At 41.0% G+C, this 14,604-nt stretch overlaps 3 protein-coding genes across 3 annotated transcripts; all 3 read right to left on the bottom strand.

The window, feature by feature from the left end:
• Positions 1–696: 696 nt before the first annotated feature.
• Positions 697–4,659, bottom strand: LOC130189845 (ferritin, liver middle subunit-like). The gene is made up of 4 exons (XM_056408815.1): positions 4,493–4,659; positions 1,347–1,493; positions 1,123–1,248; positions 697–1,021 (listed from the first exon to the last, which is right to left on the bottom strand). The coding sequence occupies exons 1-4, from the start codon at positions 4,592–4,594 to the stop codon at positions 869–871; spliced, it is 528 nt and encodes a 175-aa protein (XP_056264790.1). The 5' UTR covers positions 4,595–4,659; the 3' UTR covers positions 697–868.
• A 2,356-nt stretch (positions 4,660–7,015) lies between these two features.
• Positions 7,016–8,730, bottom strand: LOC130189798 (uncharacterized). The gene is made up of 4 exons (XM_056408737.1): positions 8,726–8,730; positions 8,052–8,294; positions 7,716–7,866; positions 7,016–7,526 (listed from the first exon to the last, which is right to left on the bottom strand). Exons 1-4 carry the CDS (start codon positions 8,728–8,730, stop codon positions 7,251–7,253), a joined length of 675 nt encoding a protein of 224 aa, XP_056264712.1. The 3' UTR covers positions 7,016–7,250.
• Positions 8,625–10,037, bottom strand: LOC130190672 (SCAN domain-containing protein 3-like). Its single transcript, XM_056410209.1, has 6 exons — positions 9,813–10,037; positions 9,391–9,716; positions 9,209–9,293; positions 8,989–9,123; positions 8,726–8,883; positions 8,625–8,636 (listed from the first exon to the last, which is right to left on the bottom strand). Exons 1-5 carry the CDS (start codon positions 9,952–9,954, stop codon positions 8,735–8,737), a joined length of 837 nt encoding a protein of 278 aa, XP_056266184.1. The 5' UTR covers positions 9,955–10,037; the 3' UTR covers positions 8,625–8,636; positions 8,726–8,734.
• Between the last annotated feature and the right edge of the window lie 4,567 nt (positions 10,038–14,604).

Here is a 14,604-nt window from a genome sequence, read left to right as displayed (position 1 = left end):
TGGGCAGTGGGCAGTCTTGTTCCTGTGCTGGTCCCAGTCCAGAGGAACTTGGAGGCAACCAGGCTCAACGTACTGCAGGCCAAACTTCTCTCCGGTGTCTCTAGAGAAATTAAAAGCTGGACCGGGACGTGTCCCAACACCTGTTGACTTGGGCCATTAATGCAGGATCAGCTTGGAGGTGAACACCGTGCCATCCCAGACATGCCCTGATGGGTGTTCTAGTGACCCACTGCGCCTGCTGGAAGTATAACCTCCTCCTGGAATGTGCCTCAGATGGGGATCATATTTTTACAATACACAAAGACTATTGTTTGTAGAAGCAGAAAGTATCTTTACTTAACCCGCTCTTGAAGGTAAATACAATGAAACTAAATTATAAACTGTTACCAATTTAAGTTAATTCAGTTAAATTAAGTTATGTAGTGGTATGTGCAATTTTAAATTTCCTTAGTTTATTCAGTCAAGAAAACGTAGCTCGGGAGGAATCTGGACAGTCACTTGGTTGAACAGAGGGGAATATAAAAGAGAATAGGAACAGAGAAGTCTCTCGACTCTTGTAGGATTTCGGAAGCGTAGTCGTTCATGGACACATTACAAGGGAGTTACGATTCGCAAGATTGAGTTGTCCCAACAATTTAACTCGGGCTCTTAGTTTTAAAAGTGTAAACACTAGACTCATTTAAACAGACACCACAGTCCAGCTCAAAATGTTTATTGAGATTAGGAACAGATAAGAAACAGTCAGTCACATAAGATATAAAGGTGATGAGGGCAAAGTCATGACCTATAAATGCTTAAATGACATTCAAAACAGAAACACCTCCACAACTCGTTTCCACTCCAGACTCGACCCTGTGACTTTGCACATTTAGCTCTTGCTCATGGTGTGCTTGTCGAACAGGTACTCCGCCATCTTGTCCTTGCTGGCGTCCATGCGGGCTAGGTTGGTGATGTAGTCGCCGAGCTTCTTAATGGCCTCCACCTGCTCATTTAGGTAGTGGGTCTCCAGGAAGTCACACATCTGAGAAATGAGGAGAGAATTACTACACGCAAAGACATCTCATACATGGTGGTTCAGCCTGGACCCTCTCAGGCAGCCTCTCAGCGCCAACGCAGACTTACATGTGGGTCTCCATTTTGAGAAGCCAGTTTGTGGAGGTCCAGCAGGGACTGGTTGACATTCTTCTCCAGCTGCAGGGCGCACTGCAGGGCCTCCAGCCCGCTTCCCCACTCATCACGGTCTGGTTTCTACAGAGGGGAACAAAGTAAATTATAGCAGACTGAACGGTCACCACATTAAACACAACATTAAGCACAGCGTGCGGCAGTCTCCAGTCTGTACCAACCTTGATGTCCTGGAGGACGATGCGTCCTCCGCGGCTGTTCTGGAAGGCCAGCAGCTTCTCGGCGTGCCCCCTCTCCTCGTCGCTGTTCTCCTTGAAGAAATGTGCGAAGCCTTCGAGGGCCACATCGTCACGGGAGAAGTAAAAGGCCTGTAAGGAGGGGAGGAGGGTGGAGGTTAGCAGATGTCACACATAAGGTTGTGACAAACAGTTATGCAGTCACAGGAGTAGGGATGGGAATCGAGAACCGGTTCTGTTTTAGAACCGGTTCTCAGTGAACCGATTGTTTGGGATCGTCAGCCAAATTCTTTAACGGTTCTGCCAACGGTCCTCTGTGGCGTTGCGCATGGGCAAACTTTTTTCGTTTCTTCTCAGACTGCAGCAAACATGGCAACGAGGCAGAAGCGTTCTAAAGTTTGGCTCTATTTCACACGGAAAAAAAAGGAGCACTGTAATTTCTAGGAACATATTTAAATTACACAGAATACATTTTATTTAACTTATGTAAGTTATTTTAAGTTCAAGAGGAATATGTATAAATGCTTTTGTTTATGTAAAAAAATGTAAATGTGTATGTATACATACTACTGTATATGGTGTGTGCAGCATTATAGAAAACTAGAAAATGCATTTCCTTCTGAAAATGCGTTGGAATGCTAACATTTGAAAGCTTGAAGCTGAAAAGTGAAAACAAAATTGCTGAAAAAGGTTTGAAAATAGCTGAATATGAAATGAATAACTGAAAATATCTTTTTTTTAAAGCTGAAAATAGCTGAAATATGAAATGAATAACTGAAAATGTCTGGAAATATCTGAAATATGAAATGAATAACTGAAAATGTGTGGAAATAGCTGAAATATGAAATGAATAACTGAAAATGTCTGGAAATAGCTGAAATATGAAATGAATAACTGAAAGTCTGAATTTAGCTGAAATAAAAAATGTTTTAAAGCTGAACATAGCTTAAAATAGCTGTCAACAGATAATAGGCTGAACATAGCTTAAACATCTGAACATATCAAAAAGGGAAACTTCCTGCTGAAAATGTTGAAGCACAAACATATTGGGTGGAAATGTATAACTGAAAAAGATAAGCAAAACTTTAACTTCTAAATAGTCAAAGATATGAATCACAATCCAAGAAATGAGAGAGAGGGGGAAAAGTCAGACGTGAGATCAAGAGAGAGAAAGAAATTGAGAGTCAGAAGGAGAAAGATAAAGAAAGAAAGAGAGGGAGAAACCAGAGTGAAGGATAGACGATCTAAACACCGAGTGGATTTTCTACAAAAGCATTTGTTAAACCTTGTAAAAAAAAACATGATCAAATCACCAAAATAGTAGAATCAATAGAGCGGAAAGATTGAGCCGAACGCGCCGATATGTTTGTGGGTTAAATGAGACCTGAAAAACTCAAATGCTGGTTCTCCTCTATCTCTCCATTTAAAGACACACACGCACAAACGTTAGTCTGTGTGTGTGTGTGTGTGGGGGGGGGGTTCAAAATGTATGATAAACAAGACTGTGAGATCCGCCACTGATTAGCCTAACATGAAACACCTGTGTGAGTGAGAGACAGCACAGAATCTGATGAAATCAACCTGTTAAACCCTTCAGATTTGACAGAGAACTATAACTCTGATCCTAAAGACGTCTACATTAGGAGATGCTCAAAGCTTTTGTGAACGTTTACATGTCCTTAAATATTTTTTAGGTTAAGAAATGAGTTTAATCGCAGTTCAGAAAATGTTCCTGCTTGCTTCAAAAAAGTTGAAAGGTGCTCAGAATTACAATGGAGATGACTGAGGAGAAAGCCGGACTTCTCCCCTCATTAAGGCTTCTCTAGAAATATCGGGGAAACTGTTGGATTCCATAGTCACATGTCTACGACAAGCACAAGATTACCTACTACTTTATCAAAAAATTATGCCTAAAGAGTAACAATTGTGGCCGTAGTGACGATATACAAATCTTTTTTTCGCAAGATTCTGAAGCAGCACTGCACTCTAACGACGACGTCACAGCTCTAAGGTCCCACACACACACCCATTGTAAAGTCCAGGAGGAGCGGAAAAACACATAAAACTAAAATGGTTACAATTAAATAACTATATGAGATATGAAAAGAAGCTGAATTATAAAGTTATAGCTAACACTTGTCAACATTTTAAAGGTGGAATTGTTTCTTTTGCTGAATGTATGCTGATATTGTAAGCTTTTAAATTGAACAAGTTGAAGCGGATTTGAAGATTTCCCCCATTGGATCCCATTCATTATTTATTCCATAAAGAAATTAATAATTTGAAAGTTTGAAAAGATAAAAAATATTTGAAAATACAGTAATAGCTGAAGGATATCTGAACATTAAACAAATTATATAGCTGAATTCTCAAAATATAAAGATACTGTAAGCTTTTTAAAGTTGAATATTTTCTCCATAGGAACTGATGAATTCAAAATAACATAAAAGTATTTAAATATACAAAAATTTGAAACATTTGAAATGTGAAAAGTCATTCCCCTCTATTCCTGAAGAAGCTGAATTTTTTTATATTTGAATGGTTCAAATAGCTGAATATATGAAGGAGAAGAAGAGGGGCAAAAAAGGTACGGAAGAAATAGAATAATAAAAAGTTTAAATAAAGATTACAAGAATAATAGTTGGACTGCTGAAGCATTCCAACTAATTAATGTAAATAAACCCGTTTGTGCTCTTTTTTTCACCCCTTGCCCATTAAGAATCGAATCGATTAGCAGGAATCGATAAGGCATCGGAATCTTTAAAATCATATCAATTCTCATCCCTAAACAGGAGTCGTGACTTCATAATGTCTAGTCAGTTAGAACAAGCATGGAGTTTGGAGAGGAGGGCCAAATACATTTAAAAAGGGAATAAGCATGAAGGAGCATATTGGACTTGATATGGTGGGTGGGGGATAAGACTACATATCTGGCAACCATCATATAAACAAGTGAGAAAAGACAGCATGCACTGAGGCAACAGTCAGTTATAAAACAATAAGAGACCAGTTCACATTTCCTTTAACAGATGAGTCAGCCAATGTTTGTCGTTTTTGTAAACAATAAATGCAGATTGTTAGACATCGATACGTACTACTAGATTAAAGTAAGAGCAGGTGTCGTCTCTCACCATGGACGTGTAGGTGTAGGAGGCAAACATCTCCATGTTGATCATCCGGTTGACGGCGGCCTCGGAGTCGCGGTGGTAGTTCTGACGGACCTGAGACTCCATTTTACTGGCTTTAGTTTCTCGCTCGTGTCCGTGCTCGCTGAAGCAGTACGAGGGAAGAAGTTCCGTTCAAACACTGTTGAAGCAAGAACCACTTGTGAATAATGAAAGATGCTCCCCTCACTCCTATTTATACCTGTGCGCTGAGCACGTGACACGCGGGACGTCACAGCACGTTTCCGCCAATCACTGAGCTCAGATAGCTGGACAAAGGATGCGTTCGTGAACGCCCCGCCCCCTTCCTCATTCGTGTATCCCCAGTTTTCATATTCCATTAATTGGACACACCTGCAATTAAGAAGCACTTTAACGATCTCAAAAGACAATAGAATGCATTATCGTTTGAATTGAAAATCAAATAAAGAATTGGTTGAGTGTACAAATAGTTTTACACAAATCACTGCCATGTATGTGTGTGTTAGCCCAAGTATAATTGCTCATTGCTCGTTTTAATATATAATATATAACACTTCATTTATTAATTGAGTATATTTTTTCTGATAACCTTAATCTGCTAAGTAACTAACTAATTCAAATCAATGTGGAGCAGTTAACATACGTGGCTATAAGCTACATGCATCAGTAAAGCTTCATCAATAACGTTATTAAGCCGAAACGAGCACTTTTATTACGTGATTAAAAGGAAACACCGGGACGCTCCGTTCATAGTTTGCTGTTCTTTCACTGCCTGTATGTAACATAATATCCACAGTATTTATACGACGATGTTGACTGACGTACACTAGAGGGCGCTATATCATGTTTTTGAATAGACAGTGAAGTTAACGTGTAGCTACTTCCGGCCACAAAAAAAACGATAAAGTTACACATGGATAAACAAACTGAAGAAAAACAACGTACTGTACAGCTGTCAAGTGAACAAGAGAAAAGACAATTTAAGTAGTTTATTGTAATTCGTCCATCCAACGAAGAGCTCCGTAAAAGACGTCATTTCCGGCTGCGACTGCTTGCTGTCGGCCTTGTTTTGGAAGTGAACCGGATATTTAGGAATCGTTGCTGACAGCTGAGAGACTACTGTCGTGCTTTGCTTTGTTTAACAGACATTTACATATCTGGAGATTAATATTTATGCCTCACGTCATAGTAAGAGGCAAACACCGTTATCCACTCTATTTGTAATCAATATAGTTATCCCTTATTTTATAGAAGCCGAAACAATGTTTCTTTGAATCACAAGATCACAACATGAAACTGTCTAGCTATTAAACAAATAAAATAAGTGTAGGAGTACATACAAATTATGTATACGGTATAATTAAATGTATATTCAAAAACATGTTGCCTGTGATTAAAAATACATTACAACACAATTGCAAGATAAATGTCTATTCTTTGATTTGTGTTCTTCTTCTTCTTCTTCTTTTTTAATTTTTAGGTGGATGGCATCCAGTGAACGGTGCATTTCCGCCACCTACTGTAGTGGAGTGCAGAGCTACCAACTCTCACGGTTTCGCCGTGTGACACACGCTTTTGCATGTTTTCACACGCTCTCACGCCACACAACCAATATCTCACGGCAAAAGAAATTCTGATTTTGGCCCGAGGCGCGTTGGTTTCTTTTCAAACTCCGCGACGATAGATGGCGCTAAGGAGCACATCTATAAACCTATTCGCTGCATAGACATCCTATTTACCCCAAAGAGTCCCGAAGTTAGCAACAGAAGAATATTTTCAAACAGACACAACGAGCAGAGACTACGGTGTGTGAATGCAGGGCTCTCAAGTGTCACGCATTGAGCGTGACAGTCACGCATTTCGGTCTTACGTCACGCACTCCCGCCACACATCGTATTTCTCACGCTGAAAAAACTCTCGGCTATTTCATGTTTTAATGTTCCGCAGCACGCAAACATGAGCTGGCCGCGCTGCCCTCACCGTGGAGGAATCAAGCGCTCCCCTGGGGTTCTGCTGCGAGGTGCCACTTATCAGCCAATAAAATAAAATAAAGATATGGGCTACACAATAGCCAGAGCTGCCAACTTTTCAAAAAACCTTGGAGTGAGATTGTGTCGGGGGTGACCAAAATTTTGCCGCGCACGCAGCCACACGTTGGTGGCTCAAATATCAGGAAATTTGAATTAATTTGGCGTTGTACCCATGTTGTATCCTGCATTCTGGTGGTTTGTGGGGCCCAACGTCGTTGATAGGGGTGGCCTACTGGAGATGGACAACATTGGTTACATTCTGTGAAGCAAAGACATAGCAGATGGTCCACCCCCAGGACATTTTGGTTTAAGTAGATGTTATTTCATGCATTCTAGTGGATTTTTGGGTGGTATGCTAAAGATGTAGCCTGGTACCAGCCAAACTTAGCCCCGCCCACAACATTTGAGGTCTGGAAGTTTGGTCTGGCACTGCTCCGTTGGGGAGAAATGATCCAAAATCAAAAATTGTTCGGACCAGTCAAATTGTCAGGGCGGACTTTATACGACAATGGATAGACTTAATGATTTATGTTCAGCAACAAAATGACAAGTTTAGTTAGGAGAAAATATTTTTCATTATCAAACTAAAAAGTGCAACAAATAAAGTGCTTAAACAGTAGCCTTTAAAGCAAAACAATGGATCAACAAATAAATAAAATAACAAAAAATGAAGTATTAAGAAGGAGATCAGAAGTAATTTGGTTAGTCATTTTTTAGGATTTGTGGGCAAGGTTGTACTGGCCTGTGGCCTTCTTGGAGGCCTTGATGACCGCTGAGGGGGGCTCCCATCTGAAGCAGGGCTCCAGGTCAGCCATCTTTATGGCCATGATGGAGGACAGAGTGCCATCTAATGCCAGGCTATTTCTGGTTTTTGTCTTATTCAGTCCCACAACTGAAAACACCCTCTCAGCATCTGCATTCGAATGGGGCAACACCAGAACCAGCTTGGCAACGGCAGCAAGCCTCTGAAATTCTTTGGCTCCTGTTACCTATTGAGAATGAACCAAGAACAAAATGGAAAAACATACCATATTTAATACTGTAAGTATACTGTAACAAACTTTAGATACAACATGCATAGTTTGCATCATGTATGACACAATATATGCATGCATCAATAAAAGCAACAGATGCAGTCAAGCCACACCTGCCAAAAAAAAGACCAAATAAATGTATACCTTATGTTTCCGTGTTGCCATTCCAGCCCAGAAGCTTTCCATATCCGTTTCTTCATGAAGGGAGATTGTTGGCATTGTCTGATAGTTTAAAAACTCCTCACCCAGGTGGTCATGCTCCTCTGGCCCATGGTATGGGAGGAGATGGGGGAACCTATTTATGAAAGTTGAGTTAGAGGTTGTTTAGTTACAGGTATTTTCTCATCAACCAGCAGCAGTTAATATACATGTTTAAGGAAAAGCCATATAAGAATAACTCATGTGCAGTTTAGGGTGAATATACCTCATCATAAGCATTTTAACTAAGATGGTAGACATTAATTAAAGAAAAAAACTAACCTTTCAACAAAGTAAAGGACATCTTCAATGCCACTTTCAGCCCTCTGCCGCACATCTACACATTTTGAATGTTTGATCACTGGCTCTTCCAGTGGCAGCTTCCTAAGTGCATAGCCCACAGCACTTGTTAAGAAACTTAACACAGCTTCATGGAATGTATCCACCTGCCGTGGTGTGATGTCACCCTCATCCAGATATCTGGTGAGTTTAGCCCTGGTTGTGAACCCAATGTTCAACTTTTTCCTGTACAGATATAGCATATCAGGTTAACATAAATGGTTTAACACACTGATGCAGCAATATCAGCTTGACACATAGGGCAAGAAATCCAACCAGAAGCTCATTGTTGGGAGGACTACCACAAACCTTAGATCTCTACTCATGAAGTAGCAAAAGGCTAGGTGCAAGGCTACATATCACATTTGATCTATAACATATCACAGTGTATGATCATAATAATAGTCAAACACTAACCTGGCAAATGGTTTGCCTTCTCTTCGTAGGCAATTGCACAAGGCTCCTCATGGCCTTGCAGAGCTGCTGGAACCATAAATCTTGAACACAGCTTGCGTTGAATTTCACCATCTATGACCGACATTTACAGAAATAGTATTAGATCCCTGCAGATATCAGCAAGAAACACAGATGGGGAAAACAGCAAGATCCAAACCCACCTCATCATGTTACAAATATATGGCTGACTGCTGTCTCTGGAGAAGCAAGTTGAAGTCAGTGAAGGTTGGTACGGTGGCTTGGTAGAACAGCAGGTACACTTCTGTCATGGGGTCAGTAAATTCCTGCACAAGCCTCTTGAATCTGGCCTGATTTTCATCTTGAATCAATTAATAAATAACAGAAAACAAGAGGTTGTCAATAAGTATGTGACTAACAATCCATGTAGTTGCTGCATAATGAAATTGAAAATTGATGACCATACTTGCAGATTTGAAGTAGCTCGCGAGAGGTTCGTAAAGCCTCAGGATTCTGGTCACACAACGTTCAAGGCTTAGCCAACGAACTGAGCTGTGCAGGAGGACCTCCATGTACTCGGCTTCATGCAGCTCGCAAAACTCTGTTTCAAACATTTAATTCCATATCATATCTTTTCTTAAGCTCTGCATTTCAATATTACACGAAATAGTATCAAACATGCATACCTGTCAGGTATCCTTTACGATTTGTGCTACCTTTGAACCAGTAACCGATGTCCACGACCATGTCCTCCAAATCAAAACCAGACACCTGCAATGCATTAATCAAATCATAACATTCATTCAATGCATGTAATTAGGATACAAATATAAAGTTACATGTAGAGATAAATCAGGCCTTAACTCACTTTAAAAAATCCCCCTCCTGCAGCTTTGGCAGTGTTATGTGCCACATGACAAGGACAGCCATGAATGTAGGCGTTGGGGTGTTTCTGGAGCACCCTAGAGGCGATTGAATTGTGTGGTCCGATGTTCACAGCTGCATTGTCAACTGAGAGAGCAACACAGTTCTCCCAAGGGATACCATGCTCCTCTAGGGTGGAGTTAATGTTGGCGAAGATCTCGCTTGCTGTTCCACATGTCTTCCCACTTGTTGTGCACATGCTCAAAAATTGGTGGACAACTTTGCCTCCCACGAAGACCCGGACAGTAAGCGGGTTCATCTTTTGCGCTCCTATAATGACAAGTTAAAGTTATACAAATGCTTATGTTGTTCAATGTTTACACAAAGCAAATGTTTTGCAGAAGAGATAAATAGTTTGGGAAATACCTGTGTCATTTGACCCATCCGTAACAAGGGTGTATGGGCCGTTTTTGAGCTCCTTTACAAGCTCTTGGGTGAAATAAGGAGCCAGCGCTTCGTTAATAATGCAAGATGACTTAGTCCTGCCACACCTGTAATCCTGCGCCATCTTTGAATCTCCAAAACAATCTTTAAGGAGAGGCCCCAGGTGGTCTGCAAAGGCTAGAGGAATGTTATGGACCACCAACCCAGCTGTCATTTTGACCTCAGCCCTTCTTGTCTGTAAGAAACTGAAAAATTATTAATCTTCCCAAAAAAGTATTGTTTATTTCAAATGAACACCTGTGCTAATAGGGCACAGGTAAAAAAACACATTCAGCAACTAAGATCTTAAATTAAGAAAATTGGACTGAAATACACTGAAATACAAACCACAAATTAGTCAAAACTATCAACCATGAATTTACTGTATTCAACTAGAACACAAAACTCTTGACTGAACCTTGACAGGACTATTACACACATCATACCTTCACCTCTTGTGCAGACATCCCTCGACAGAGGGAACGGGCATTGTATATTGTGAGATTTTGGCTGTGGACTGAAGAGCTTGTTGCTTTTCTTGGTGGCCTTTAGTTTTATGTGGCGCACTACATCTGTCACACCCTGGTGGCAACATGTGTTCTCAATACGGCAGACTGCACACCAGTAGTGCGTGTTGAGGCTCCCTCTTGTAATAAATGGCCATGTAGAGGTCCACTCATTTTGGAAAAGGGTTCTATATGTTGCTGCTCCAGCCAGAGCACGCCTCTTCTGGCCCTGTTGTTGGATTGGGGGAGTCTCTTCTGTCTGTCCCGCTGTGTCTTCTTCCATCTGCACTGTTGGTTGTTCTATTTGTCCTGTCTGTTGCTCTTCTGCATGTGCTTCTATCGCTCCCGTCTGTTTCTCCTCTTCAGTTTGTCCTGTCTGTTGCTCTCTCTGTCCCATCTCCGGCTCTCTCTGTCCTGTCTGTTGCTCCTCTGTCTGTTGCCCTGTTGTTTCTGTTGTTGGCTGTTCTGACAGTGTGTTTGTCTGTCTTTTCTGACTTGGCTGGTTCTTTAAATAATATAATAGACTTCCCTTTTGTCCTGGGCCTGGCAAAGGTCTTTTACGAGACATCTTTGCTACCTTAAGGAATTTAAATGGTTTTTGATAACTCTACTCTCATTTACAAAAACATGCCTAATTCAATTGCACAAATGTCCTGTCTTTATGTTAAATTCTTTGGAATACATCTTGCAGTCTACCAAGAAGTTAACAAGGTGCTCTCCTACTGCTTGTTATGACAGCTGAGTTTACATCAACACACAAAATCACACGCACAAACACAACGAATAATTTCTTTCAAGATTTAAAGTTAAAGAGAGTGAGTACTTATTTGAACCACATGTAAAACATACCTTCGTCTCTGCTCCTCCTGAGTTTCTCCCGCGGTTGTGTCGTTTTGAAAATCTTCTTCTGTTGCTAACTCCGGGACTCTTTGGGGTAAATAGGATGTGTATGCAGCGAACATGTTTACAGATGCGCTCCTTAGCGCCATCTATCGTCGGGGAGTTTGAAAAGGAACGAACGCGCCTCTGCCAAAAATCTGAATTTCTTTTGCCGTGAGATATTGGTTGTGTGGCGTGAGAGCGTGTGAAAACATGCAAAAGCGTGTGTCACACGGTCAAACCGTGAGAGTTGGCAGCTCTGCAATAGCCAATCAGAAAAAACCGTATCTGTTGTATCTGTAAGATTTAATCCAGCAACCAATGAAAATAAAGCATCCTGGATAGAGATGTCACTCTTGCCTGTCTTCAAAACTTAAGAGCCCTGTTAATGACATGTGGTTCAATTAAGTTCTCACTCTCTTAAACTTTAAATCTTAAAATAATTCGTTGTGTTTGTGCGTGTGATTTTGTGTGGTGATGTAAACTCAGCTGTCATAACAAGCAGCAGGAGAGCACCTTGTTAACCTCTTGGTATACTGCATGCTCAAAACATCAGAGCATTGTTTGTTTAAGTGTTTTTGTGATGATTCAGTTTAGTTATGGTTTTGTTGTGTGCCTTTTTGTGTTTTTCTTCTGTCTCCTCCTCCCTTCTCTGTTTTCCTCTGCAGGCCTGGTGTGTGACAGGGAGTTGGCTGGCTCCTCCCAGCAGCAAGCGAGGCACACCTGTTTCCACTCACCTAATCACCTGTGTATAAAGGCCCAGTCCTCTTGCCACTTCCCTGCCAGATAATTCCTTGTGTTCGACCCTACGGTGTGTCTCGCTGCTATCCTGGATTTGTGCCTCCTGTCTCTGACGTCTCCGTGCCAGCCAGCTTCCTGCCTCCACTGCCTTTTTTCTTTGCCTCTGCTTATCTAAGAATAAACTTTTTGCTTTTGATCATCTCTCTAAGTCTTTTGCTTTGGGGTCCAGTATCTCTAGGGCGTAACAGTTTTAGCACTTTATTTACAGGCCTAGGAAAAGGACCCTCTCAAAAAAGTAGGATGTAAAAGTAGGACATTTGTGCAATAGAATGAGGCATGTTTTTGTAAATGAGAGTAGAGTTATTAAAAAACATTTTAATTATTTAAGGTGGAAAAGATGCCTCGTAAAAGACCGTTGCCAGGCCAGAATGCAGGGTACAACATGGGTACAATGCCACATTAATTAAAATTTCCTGATATTTGAGCCACCAACGTGTGTGGCTGCGTGCGCGGCAACATTTTGGTCAGCCCCGACAAAATCTCACTCCAAGGTTTTTTGAAAAGTTGGCAGCTCTGGATAAGGTAAGACCATTTCTACATTTAATTTAGCATTTTTATTTTTAACGTATCCCCTTAAATCCATAAAAGTGTTCTCAGTTTAGAAATCAGTGAAACCTTTTGAGTTTTAACGTTTTGAATGTAGACAGGAAATTTTGGGGGAACATATTTTGTGTAAAGTGACACTCAGTCGATGATTCGTCGTGTAAAATGAGATTTGAGCTGCAGAATGTCTTGAAAATGTCAGGAGATGTGCGGAATGTGTTGACAATTAGTGCAACTCCTCGAAACCCCTTTTATTTTTGTTTTAAGGCATCAAAACGTCGACATTTAACTTTGAAATTACAGAAAAAAGATGGCGCCTGAACCATTTTTATAGAATTCTCAAATATACCCTGTAAAATGCATAAACTCGGCACCATGGTAACCATATGAAACGCGCGGGAGTTTGGATGCTCCAGCGGTCACCTGAGCTGAGCTGCGCGTGACCCTGAGCTGCTCTGTTGTGACCGTTGAAACGGGCCTTATTGTACACACGTCTGCTCCTTTTACTTTATCATATGAAAGTGATTTATTTAACATTAAAATGCACGGTGCTCGTTGTCGCAGTGCTTTGTTAAGTCGAGTTAACTGATGGGAGTGCACGAGCGCGCGCTGCCTCCAGCATCTCGCGCTCTGAGATGCACCTCGTGAAGTGGAGAATAATGAGTGAGATCTGTAGCCGTATTCCATAAAGTTCGCATGGACCTGTTTTTGGGGCCCTTAACTCAGAGCTATCGGTCCAACACGTTTGAGCTTGAACCCTCTGGTTGACCGGAGCTGTGAAGCTAACTCCTCGAGCTGTTGACCGCGAGCTGAAAGTTATCCTTGAATCTCGTTCTAGTTTCTGACTTCCTCTTCCGCGGACCACCGAGAAGCCGGAGAATGGAGGACCACTCGTACGCGCTGCGGGGAGGTAAGTTTTATATTTATATTTAGCATTTTTGTTATTGATTCTTACCTTAAAACCATTTAAAACGTTCTCAGTTGAGAAATCAGTGAAACCTTTTGAGTTTATAGTTGAACAGTTCACAATGTCAAGGGGCCTGTTTGAAAAATACAGATGTGGTGGAGGTTTCTCTGTGTAAAATGATTATTTGAGGACCGGAATGTCTTAAAAGTCGCTGGATATCTGTGGTATGTGTTAACTATTAGTGGAGTGGATTTAAAACAATGTTATTTTATTTAGAGGCGATCAAATATGACAGATTTTACCTTGACATTTCTGAAAAAAGATATTCTTAATACTGAAATAGAATCATGCGTCAGTGTGACGTCATCACACCAGGTGTGTTAGAGACGCATCTGATTGAGACAATGAGTTGGTTTGTTTTGACTGTTTGACTGAAACGTCACTTATTCGACAAACATCTGCCCCTTTTACTTAATACTATCCCATGAACTATTTATTTAACAATTAACCCTCCTGTCGCACAATTAAAGGTTTATAAAGGGGAAAGTGAGAAGATATGAAACATTGTTTAGTCTGGAAGGTGTGGCTCACAAGTCTTAACAGTTGTATATTGACCTAACTGATAGATCAGCAGCTGGAATCTGAATATGTTATTGCTCAATGTAATCCAGAACTATTTTATTTAATGAAGAATCCTTAAATGTTTCCCTTCAGCGGCTGGAGACTACGCTGGAGCTCCTGGCCATCCGGTTTGTCGAGGAACATATTGTTGCGGAAATTGAGTATCGCAATGTGAGTGCGGCTTTGTTGCTTGTCTTGGCCCGTTTATCACCAGACCAGATGCGGCGTCGACTCCGGCTCCGATCCGTCCGACTCCTGTTCCGCCAGATCATCCGACTCCGACGGGCCCGCCAGAGACAGGCCCGCAGGTAAGTTATCAGGTTAGTGATACACTTGTCCCTTTAAACTTACACTACACTGTTTAAAGTACTGTTATTGGTTTGTATGTGCACTTTATTTTATATTCTACTGTAAATGTAATGTTACAATTCTTTCACTTTGTTGATTGTTTAATGTTATTGTCTAATGTTGCCCCACC

Source organism: Pseudoliparis swirei, chromosome 24, assembly GCF_029220125.1.
Source record: "Pseudoliparis swirei isolate HS2019 ecotype Mariana Trench chromosome 24, NWPU_hadal_v1, whole genome shotgun sequence".
Lineage (NCBI taxonomy): Eukaryota > Metazoa > Chordata > Actinopteri > Perciformes > Liparidae > Pseudoliparis > Pseudoliparis swirei.
The sequence above is the reverse complement of the archived record's forward strand: the minus strand, read 5'-3'. Positions and strand labels throughout refer to the sequence as shown.

Excerpts from the sequence above, each read along its gene's own strand:
- LOC130189845 (XM_056408815.1), bottom strand. The coding sequence starts at position 4,594 with ATGGAGTCTCAGGTCCGTCAGAACTACCACCGCGACTCCGAGGCCGCC. Across the intron at positions 1,494-4,492 it reads CCTACACCTACACGTCCATG|GCCTTTTACTTCTCCCGTGA; the intron begins GTGAGAGACGAC and ends CCCTCCTTACAG. Across the intron at positions 1,249-1,346 it reads TCGTCCTCCAGGACATCAAG|AAACCAGACCGTGATGAGTG; the intron begins GTTGGTACAGAC and ends TCCCCTCTGTAG.
- LOC130190672 (XM_056410209.1), bottom strand. The coding sequence starts at position 9,954 with ATGGCGCAGGATTACAGGTGTGGCAGGACTAAGTCATCTTGCATTATT. Across the intron at positions 9,294-9,390 it reads CAGGAGGGGGATTTTTTAAA|GTGTCTGGTTTTGATTTGGA; the intron begins GTGAGTTAAGGC and ends AATGCATTGCAG. Across the intron at positions 8,884-8,988 it reads GAGCTACTTCAAATCTGCAA|ATGAAAATCAGGCCAGATTC; the intron begins GTATGGTCATCA and ends AATTGATTCAAG.
- LOC130189798 (XM_056408737.1), bottom strand. Across the intron at positions 7,867-8,051 it reads GTCCTTTACTTTGTTGAAAG|GTTCCCCCATCTCCTCCCAT; the intron begins GTTAGTTTTTTT and ends TTTCATAAATAG. Across the intron at positions 7,527-7,715 it reads TGGCAACACGGAAACATAAG|GTAACAGGAGCCAAAGAATT; the intron begins GTATACATTTAT and ends CATTCTCAATAG.